We start from the raw sequence: 11,180 nt of genomic DNA, 5'->3' as shown, positions 1-11,180 counted from the left end.
ATGCGATTTATATATTAAGATGTGCTTGGAGACCAAATTTTACATTTTTTGAAATTTTTTTACTATTTATTAAGCCACTTTGAAAATCGCTGATCCAATGGTCCAGAAATAAAAAATGTAAAATTTGGTCTCCAAGCACATTTTAATATGGAGATCATGTTGAACGTTTCAAATTGAATATTTGAACTTTGAAAATGAAGATATGAGCAGAATGTAAAACATGCACTTTCATGTATATATCAAAGAGAGTAAAAAGTGACTATCCAGGATGGTATACCGACATAAAGATATTTTTTTTTATTAGTGATGTTAGTATCCGCGAGGGTATACTGATAGTATTCTTTGCGGATACTGTCCCATTTCTGTAGTATATATAGAGAGATTGACTAAGATCATAGTGGTATGATCAAGGGTTAGTTTTGTGATTTTCAAATTCAAAAAGTCGATCTGAAGTTCTCAACGTGTTTTCCATATTAAAATGTGTTTGGATACCAAATTTTACATTTTTTTGAAAAATGTATACTATTTGTTTAGGATTTTTGAAAATCATTGTTTTAATAATAAAAAAATAAACAAAATCTGAAAAACGTTTTAAAAAAAAAATTGTGTAGTTGACTTTGTGCAATGCAACGTAGGATGTCCATAAAATTGAGTTTGCTCTTGCAATTTTGGTTTTGACCTAGTTTTTGAATCCGCTCAAATAAGACTTAGTACGAGTTAGTGGATAGTCATTGAATAAATCAATTGTAAAATAAAGCATAAAAATATAAGTCCTGATTGGACTTCCCATGGTATTTTATTTTATAAGTTCTGATGGGACTCTGTTTATTAGCTCATGACTTCCACGGCTGTACTAGAAAGATGCCCCTTTATAAACAAAAACATAAACACTGTTTGGATTGAGTTTACTTTGATTATTTATTTCACAGAGGAAAAGAAAAGGACAGGAAATCTATGATAAAAATTTATTATTGTCTATTTGCATTATAAGTTGAAAATTTCCTGAAATAGGTGCACAGACCATAATTGTATCCATATCCAGTAATTCACCTGATTTCAAGGGACCAAATTGAGAAATATACAAACTTCGGAACTGTAGTTACTCATTAATTAATCTCAGATATGAATATAATCGTTTCTCTGATTATATTTTACTGTAGTGTTCCACCTACTTTTTTTTTTAACTCATAAATTGGGGGGTTAAGGCACTTAACATACTTTCAAATTCCGTGTACACTACTAAAGATTTTTTCATGAGTTCCAAATTCATAATTTTTTTTCATAGAAGTCATATATCTTTGCCACTAGATTAAAGATAAATTATTTTCAATCTACTTATAATAGAATGAATATTTGTGTATTGATGTCCAAAAAATTCAGTTTGTTCTTACAGTTTTGGTTTTGAAACTACGATAAAGTAAACAATGATTGTTTATATGTGAAAGGAAGAGTGAGTCTATGGTAATATGCATATTACGATTTGGCACCGTGCTACGGTTCTATATTCGAGTTTTCAAATCCTAACGGTCGATCCGAACCGTTCATCTTGTTCTCCATATTAATATGTGTTTGGAGACCAAAATTTACATTTTTTGAAATTTTTTTACTATTTTTTTAGATTTATTGAAAATCACTGTTTTTGGATGGTCCAGAATTTTCAGATCAAGTGATTTTCTAAATATCTAAAAAAATAGTAAACAAATTTCACAAAATGTAAAATTTGGTCTCCAAACACATATTAATATGGAGAACAAGATGAACGATTCGGATCGACAATTAGAATTTGAAAACTCGAATATAAAGCCGTAGCACGATAACAACCCGTGATATGCATAGTACCATAGACTCACTCTGAAAGGAATCTGTCATATTATTATGTTATTTCTAAAAAAATTAATTCCACAAGTCAATCATTTCAAACATAGTACGAGTTAGTGTGTAGTAATTGAACAAATCAGTAGTATATATACTTCTCTATTAAAAAAAAAAATCAGTATATAAATTTACAATAATAAAAACCAGTTTGCAATAAAAGAGAGCATAAAAAATTGAGTAAAAGAAAGCATAAACCAGATTGAGTAAAAGTTGGAACCCAACTAACTAATATTCACAAAAAATTATCCATTCCAGATTTCGAACCTGTAACCTTCTACATAGAGAGCATTCTATTTGCTACTCGCCTAAGGCTGATTCTCCTCCAGTAATATAATTAATACTATATATATGACAACCTCCCATTGTTTTTTATTTTATAAGTTTTGATGGGACTATTTATTAGCTTATGACTTGCACGAATGTACTTGAAAGATGGACCTTATACGGGTGAAAACGGAGTGGATAATATCCGATTCGTATTAAAAAAAAAAAAACTATATACAAATATTTGTATCTGAATATGGATACTGATACATATAGGGATATGATTTTAAGTTTTAATTATCTATATATGAATAGTAGATATATATCAAAGTAAAAACAGTCAATTCAAATCATTCAACATGATGGATATATTAAAATGGACCTGCATATCAAATTTTACATTTTTTTGAATTTTTTTACTATTTATTAAGATGAGTACAAAAATTTAATGGTCTGAAAATAAAGATTTTGTAAAATACTTAATAAATAGTAAAATATTAAAAAAATATAAAATTTGATCTGCAAGCACATTTTAATATCCATCATGTTGAATGGTTTGGATTAACTGTTTTAACTTTGAAAACTTTAAAAATGTTGAGTGTACGTAATTTGATGTCACCAAAAAAGGGTGTAAGTGGATCCCTCCTTATTATATATTATGAAAAAAAATCTTATTCACCATTATTATTAGATAAATATTATGAATTTTAGTATTATTTTATAATATTTATATATATTTTAATAAATATCCAATTCATATCCGTCTAATATCTAATCTGTATCTGAAAAATAAAAATAGATACAAATATAATTTTACCATTATCTGTTCCATATCTGATATCCGTTTTCACCCTAGGGCCTTGCACCAACAAAAAAAAAAACTGTTTTGATATAGTTTACTTTGATTATTTTACAAATGATTTCCAGCCATGAAACAGAGGAAAAGAAGAGGACATGAAAATTTTGATTTATAGCTGGTTAACATTCTCGTGTATATATTTGTTTTTCCTCATCAAACCACCTCTGACTTTGGCCAAATCAAAGTATTTATTATGGCACCTAATAATTCATAATTCATATTTTAATTTTTACTTAATTTTTTATGAGGAGGGTTCAAATGCCTCCATTTTTTGTGCCTCCATCATGCCTCCATTTTTTAAAACTTTAATAACTCAAGATTTTAAACTTAAAAGTCAAAATAAAACCGTTAGATGTGATCTATGTTACTTTCTCTGTGTGCTCATAAAAATTATCACATTTCAATTTTGTTTTTATGTGAATCAATAAGTTCAAAAATCAACGTCTAGAAATCATCCAAATTAGTGCATTTTTTATAAGCTCTTGATGACAATCAAAATAAAATTGAAATGTCATAATTTTTTACATGTGCATAGATAAAATGATGTAGATCATATCCAACGATTTTATTTTGATTTTTAAGTTTTAAATTTTGAATTATTAAAGTTTTAAAAAATAGAGGCATGATGGAGACAAAAAATGGAGCCATTTGAACCCTCCTCATTTTTTATTCTTTCAGCATCTATATATATATCTCCCCCCTACAAGATTCTCATTCTATCACCTTCAAACAAATTTGAATTTAGAAAAACAGAGAAAAGAAAGATAATGGAATATAACCAGCAGCCACCAGTTACCTCTGCACCACCGCCATTCATGCAACAAAAAGGAGAGCAAGCGACACAGCCAATATCGTTAGAGGTGATAATTGCGTACATAGCGCGCGGTGCGGCCATTTTGACCACATTCCTCGCAACTGTGATCATCGGTACAGCCAATCAAACTAAGGTCGACGAGGATTTGGTCAAATATACAGCAAAGTTTTCCCGCTTCTCTGCTTTCAAGTAAGGATTTAATTACTATTCCAAGAATAAAACAACCAAAAATTGAGCTCACTCATTATTACTTATGAGAACTCTAATTATTAATTGTTTGTTATTGAACTAATTAAGATCATTTCTCTGATTCTTACAGTTCAATGTGCAAAAAGGCTGATTCAAAGATATTTGAATTTTATTGAATTAATTTATAGGAAAATTAATTTTTGTTTCATGTAGGTACTTTCTTGCAGCGAATATCATCGTATTAATCTACTCAATAGCTTCATTGCTGATATCGATTATCGTGAAACCAAAACCCTTAATTATAACAGTATCAATTGCAATTGTTGATATAGTTGCTGTCTCCATGCTCCTGACTGCCAATGGAGCTGCTAGTGCAATTAGCAGACAACTTGACGATGTCGACCATTTACTTGAACTAAGCTTATGCTCATACTATAACACATTTTGTTCGCATGTTAAAGCCTCTATTGCAATATCGATGTTGGCATCAGGCATCTATCTAGGACTCATAGTTCTTGCTTTGGTGATCTTTGCAAACAAGAAAAGCTAGCTGATGTCCGTGCCCCTTCAAAATTTGTATTTTGTCAAATTGTTGAATTTACAGTTTCTTTTTTCTTAGTTTTGGAATTTTCTCAAATTATTGAATTTACAGTGTGTTTTAATTTGTGGAATTTGCCAAATCCTTGTGTGGATTTTTTTTTTTTTTTTTTTGATGAATTTGTGTGGATTCATATGATGTATTAATTACACATAAGCAACAGGCATGATTGTGTGCTTAATTTCTAATTTTGAGCAAACATTATTGCTTTCTCAATCAGTTTCTTTCCTTGTCTGAAAACATTGCCATAAAAACTGGTATGAATCGTACTGGTACATGCCCAAATGCTAGATCAAAATATTATGCATTTACACAAGCAGATTATAATTGGCACCGCTAAATTGAATTTGAAACAAATTGACATTTTTTTTAGAATGTGAACTATTTCGATCACCCAATATTCTAACATATACTCTTCCTTTCTCCTCTCTCCCGTTTCTCTCTCTCTGTTTTTTTTTACATTTCCTGTAACACCTTGGAAAAAAAAATCTCCGCAATCTATTTCCTGATACAGGCCTACCATAATTTGTTACCAGTTGTCTCTCTCCATAACGTTCTCTCTACCGAATGATATCACCTGCCCCCGGTGCAGGAATTTCCTACCCCTACAGTCACTGCCAGATGGGACGAGAGTCACTGTTAACATTAAAATTTTTGAACTGGGGGCCCAACTTGGACCCACCAATAGTGACTCTGGGGGCAGAAATTTCCTGCCCCCAGGGGTGGAGGAGATTCGGTTCCTCTCTCTACAGCTTCCCAAAAAAAACCCTTCTGTATAAGAACTACAAATAAGAAGCAAACTTGTGTTTTGTATAAGAACTTCAAATAAGTTAAAAGCAAACTTCTGTATAAATATTGAGCTGTAAAAGAAACAAAATCTTCATATAAAAAAAAATATATATATATTAATTATTTTTTAATCAATCAGTCAACATTAAATAGCAACACTGATGATCTTCTCTCAAGTCCCAATTGGTACTGAGTCCGTATCCCCGGTACCTGACATGTAATTTATAGAAATGGATGGTTGAGATTAATTTCAGCCGGGCTAAACTCAAACCGGTGTTTGTAAAAACCAGTGTTGTAAAAAATGGTTGTTCAAGTCAATTAATCGGCAAATTATTCCCGACTAATTGGCCGATTATTTTCGATTATTCTCGTTTAATTGCTTAGCAGTATGTACCCTGTCCGTCCGACGAGCACATACCGTTATTTACAACACTGGTAGAAACTGTAGGGGAGTTGTTTTATGATTTGCACCAAGTTTAAAAAATGCTTCAGATTTACTTATTGCACCTCAGATATCTAGAGAATTCACATCCTCTCTATTACCCCAAAAGGGAATCTTTTACAATTAGTTGATCCAGACCGTTCTTTTATATTTGGCACAAATCTCAAAGTCAAATAATACTGCTCCTGTGCTAGCACAAATTCAAAGCAGCTGGGATTTAATCTCAATCCGTAAAGTGAGGAAAATCGTCTAATACCGATCCGGTGTCTGGGGGATGCGAATTCATTGGTACTTGGTTCTTTGTTTTGAATTTTATCATAACATCATCAGTATTTAAACACACTGATTTATACATAGTAAATACTGTAAATTAACTTTCTTGCCATTTCCATCCCAATTATTTGACCATTTTACAGAGACCTATTAAACAATAAGCGGTACACATAATATTTCTAATCTAAATGTAGCTCATAATTAAAGTCACAATCTATTTACAATCAGAACCATGCATGGGTTGGGACTTGAAAACTACAAAAACAACAACAGTTACTAAAATAAAAATGCACGGGACTTGAAAGGAAACAAAGAATTTAAGAGAAACGACGCATTCAAGCACCAACAACATGAACACAGCGACTTAGTGCCTAATTAATTAATTAATAATCACGATCTTATTCCGCAGTAACTGAAATGCTTTAACCTTTCTAAATTCCAAAACATCTGAAACCATCGTCTCTTTCCCTTCCTTCCGCTCTGTATCTTTTCTCCTATAAATACTCTCAGTTCATACCTCAAATGCACTACACATCAACAACTCCATCTTTCTTACAACAATTACCTCATAACAATGCATCATATTTCAAAGCTCATAGTCTCTCTTCTCCTCGCCATCACCATTTTATCCTCCACAACCACCGCCGCAAGAAATGGCCATCTCAAAATAAACCCTAACATCACAAAGTACGCCTCTCTCCAATCACGCCTCCAACTGAGTAGCGGTGGCAGTCTCGTTGACTGCTGGAATGCACTCACCGAGCTGAAATCCTGTACCAGCGAGATCGTGCTCTTCTTCCTTAATGGCGAATCGTACCTCACCATTGATTGCTGCCATGCCATACGCACAATCACCTTCCACTGCTGGCCGTCCATGCTGTCCACTGTCGGGTTCACTGCCGAAGAAGCTGATATTTTGAGGGGATATTGCGATGCTGAGGTCGGGCCTGGGGCGCCAGTGGCCAGGGCCCCACCTACTCAGAGCCCTGCATTGGCTCCGGAGGTGGCGGCTTAAAAGAGAGTTCAAAGATGCTGGTGGTTTAGTGTTAATTATACAGATGTAGCTTTTGCACGTGCGAAGTTTTTAGATTGTGTTTTAGTTAATTATGATTTTGATGTAACCACCGAGAGCTCTTAATGAAATAAAATATTATATGTTAATTTCTAGTTTGTTTTAAGTTTTAACTAGCTTCAATTGGGTTCGCTCGAGATCAACTAACCAAAGCCCAACTAGAAAGAGGAAGAAAATAAAGGCTTTTAAGCCTTATTTTTTTTAACAGGTTTCAATTTCAGCCCATAATTAACAAGCAACGCTAGAACATATTTTGGAGAAATTGAGCGACCCATATACTACAGCTTATGTCTTGTTTCATCATAACACAATCAATATTTAAACACACTGACTTATAAATAGTAAATACTGTACATTAACTTTCTTGCCATTTCCATCCCAATTATTCGACCATTTTAATAGTGCATCAATTTGCCATCCTCAAACTTAATAGAAAATACATCAGGCACACAATATATAACAACTATGTATTCAACAACAAGGTTCAGAAAATATCACACCTTGCCAATAGCAAAGCACAACTTGCCATCTCTTCCATCCCTAAATCCCCACATCTCTATTATATCCGCCACATTCAGATCACTCCACGCTCGAAACGTGTTCATTCCTCTACCGTTTATCACACTTGAGCCAGTACCATTCCACCTTTGGAGTTTCAGTTCCTCAACCCTGAACTTGTTTCGCGTAAAAACCCTAATGCCAAGACCTCCACGGTTTACTGTCACATTCGGGTTAAGATTTGCCAGAGTCTTTTCCTCCTGAGAGAGCATCAGTTGGATCTCATTAACAGATTGTTTTGGTATGAGAAGTCGGTTTTGATGTGGGTTCCAATCAGAGTTGGTAATTCTTTTGGTCATAATGAATTGGATACCATGACCGTCGGACTCATGTACCAGGGATTGAATCCATGTTGGTACGCCTGGCATTTGTAAATTTGGCAGGAAAGATAATGAGCAACAGATTGATTTTCTCCTTCAAATGAGGGAGTTTATATAAACATCTGATTTCAATAAGGCGATGGTGACTTCTATCCTGAAGAACTAACAGTCTAAGAGACTTTTAACTCATGACTTTGCTTTCAGTTCCAATTTCATGAGTGAACTATAGGCGATGGCGATGTTTATTGAAAGGATCTGTGCGCATATATATAAGGAGGGATCAAGTTATAACAATTTTTGAGTTACAACAATTTACGACAAGCATTTTCTACATTTTCAAAGTCAATATCATCGATCTAAACCGTTAGATATGATCTCTACAATAAAATGTGCTTGGTGACCAAATTTTACATTTTTTGAAATTTTTTACTATTTATTAAGATGGGTACAAAATTCAATGGTCTGAATTTGACTAGTTTTTGTACCCATCTTAATAAATAGTAAAAAAAATTTCAAAAAATGTAAAATTTGGTCTCCAATCACATTTTATTGTAGAGATCACATCTAACGGTTTGGATCGACGATTTGAACTTTGAAAATGTAAAAAATACTTGTTATAACTTGTTGTAACTCAAAAATTGTTGCAACTTGATCCCTCCTCTATATATATATATATATATATATATTTTTTTTAAATACGAAGGGAAGTGACGAAAAAATTGTAAGTCTTTCTATAAATTCAAAATTTGTAATTTTATGTATTAATTTTGTAAAATTTGAAAATACCAATACTTTTCGGCTTTCTTATGAATGTGATATTGTACTAAATTAACAACTCTTTAATTTCAATTTTCTGACTCCAACCTTGATCGAGAACACAACAAATAAAAGCTATGCTAAAATTTTAGGTCTTTATAAACTATGATTTTTTTGCTAAAATTTGTTAATAAAATTTACAAATTAAATAAGAACAAATGTACTATTTTGTTCCACGATTACTTTAAAACGGTAAAAAAGAAGTACACCAGCACAAGCAATGTAATTGTTGGATTTGATAAATATAACACCCACGCTCTCACGACGCGAGCCTTATTTAATTTTTAAATTTTGTAATCCGTAGTATTGAATTTATTGACCGAATATTTTATTCATGTGTTTGATTTGTCGCCGAGTTTTTTAAAAATAACCAAATTTATAAATATTTTATTAAAAATAACCAAATTTATAAATATTTTATTAAAAATAACCACATTTTTGACTGATTTTTAAAAATACCCAGTCCATGAAATTTTTTCACGCTCCGGAATTTTTAATCCGGGGCCGTGGAAAAATTTCACACTCCGGAATTAAAATTCCAACCCGTGGAATAATTTCGGGCAATTTTTGAGAGTCAATATCTCACAATCTATTTTGAGATTTTGTATGAAACTTCACAGTCGTGTTCTATGATATCAAGGCTGTATGTCGGTCAATTGTCATGATTTTTGGATATGTTTTGCTATGTTAAACAGATATACAATTTTGGGCTCAGAATGCACTCCTTTAGTAGTTCAGGCAATTTTTTAGAGCCGATGTCTCACGATCTGTTTCGAGATTTTGTATGAAACTTCACAGTCGTGTTCTATGATGTTAAGACTGTATGTCAGTCAATTTTCACAATTTGTGGAGATGTTTTGTTATGTTAACCAGAGGTGCAAAGTTGGGCTCAAAATGCACTCCATTAGCAATTCGGGTAATTTTTTAGAGCTAATATCTCACGATCTGTTTTGAGATTTTGTATGAAACTTCATAGTCGTGTTCTATGATGTCAAGACTGCATGTCGATCAATTTTCATAATTTTTGGAGATGTTTTGCTATATTAACCAAAAATGCAAAGTTGGACTCAGAATTAAACTGTGAACTGTCAACACATGCAAATAAAGTTTATACAAACCTTAAAGTTAATAATTCGAACTAATCTAAATTCCAAACAAAGGTTGAGAAAACCAGAATGAAATGTTTTGCTATGTTAACCGGAATGACATATATGATGATGATTTTGTAGAAAACCCCTACGACTGTGGATTGAGAAAAAAAAAAGGATTGATGCAGAGACGTCTAAAGCTAAGACTAAGGCTAGCACGTTGTCTATTGTTACTGACCCGAATTCGTTAATCTTGGACGATGATTTTGTCCCATGTACGTTTAAGGCTCATTGTAAGAAATAGTATGTTGTTCAGTTTGTTTGAAATTTAGATTAGTTTGAATTATTAAGTTTGAGGTTTGTATGAACTTTATTTACATGTGTTGATAGCTCACAATTTCATTCTGAGTCCAATTTTGCACTTCTGGTTAATATAGCAAAACATCTCCAAAAATTGACCGACATGCAGCCTTGACATTATAGAACACGATTGTGAAGTTTCATACAAAATTTTAAAATAGATCATGAGACATCGACTATCAAAAATTACCCGAATTGCTAGAGGAGTGCATTGAGCCCAACTTTGCATCTCTGGTTAACATAGCAAAACATCTCCAAAAATCGTAAAAATTGACCGACATGCAGTCTTGACAACATAGAACACGACTGTGAAGTTTCATACAAAATATCAAAACAGATCGTGAGATATTGACTCTAAAAAATTATCCGAAATTATTCCATGTATTGGAATTTTAATTCCGGAATGTGAAATTTTTTCACTGCTCTGATTAAAAATTTCCGAGCGTGAAAAAAATTCATAGGCCGGGTATTTTTAAAAATTCGTCAAAAGTGTAGTTATTTTTAATAAAATATTTACAAATTTGGGTATTTTTAAAAAAACTCGGGTTTTGTCGTGTTTTAGGACTTCTGATCTTCCTCCGATCCAATATACTTTATTAAAGTTGGTCAAAGCTAGGCATTCTCTGGAAAAGATCCAATATACTTTATTTGTATATTAAATACTGTGGCCAGTTAGTTTAACAAAAAAAATTGTTTTTGGATAATATATATCAAACATAAATTGCGATTATACTATGTTTGGATAATTAATCCGTACGTAAAATACTCTCATGAAATATTGATATTGATTGCAGTTCGATATTGATTGGTTCAGTTCGATATTAATCATGTTTGGATAAACTATGTTTAGTTCAGTTCGATAT

At 32.3% G+C, this 11,180-nt stretch overlaps 2 protein-coding genes and 1 pseudogene across 2 annotated transcripts; 2 read left to right on the top strand and 1 right to left on the bottom strand.

Moving 5' to 3' along the window:
- Nucleotides 1-3,765: 3,765 nt before the first annotated feature.
- Nucleotides 3,766-4,551, top strand: LOC144568659 (CASP-like protein 1E1). Its single transcript, XM_078319031.1, has 2 exons — nucleotides 3,766-4,001; nucleotides 4,215-4,551. Exons 1-2 carry the CDS (start codon nucleotides 3,766-3,768, stop codon nucleotides 4,549-4,551), a joined length of 573 nt encoding a protein of 190 aa, XP_078175157.1.
- A 2,005-nt stretch (nucleotides 4,552-6,556) lies between these two features.
- On the top strand, nucleotides 6,557-7,125 carry LOC144568716 (egg cell-secreted protein 1.4 pseudogene; annotated as a pseudogene).
- Nucleotides 7,126-7,669: 544 nt separating this feature from the next.
- On the bottom strand, nucleotides 7,670-8,101 carry LOC144568657 (putative B3 domain-containing protein At3g49610). Its single transcript, XM_078319030.1, has one exon. It carries the CDS (start codon nucleotides 8,099-8,101, stop codon nucleotides 7,670-7,672), a length of 432 nt encoding a protein of 143 aa, XP_078175156.1.
- Nucleotides 8,102-11,180: the final 3,079 nt, after the last annotated feature.

This window comes from Carex rostrata, chromosome 17 (assembly GCF_964058835.1).
Source record: "Carex rostrata chromosome 17, lpCarRost1.2, whole genome shotgun sequence".
In the NCBI taxonomy this organism is placed as follows: domain Eukaryota; kingdom Viridiplantae; phylum Streptophyta; class Magnoliopsida; order Poales; family Cyperaceae; genus Carex; species Carex rostrata.
This window is presented reverse-complemented; position numbering and strand designations above follow the sequence as displayed.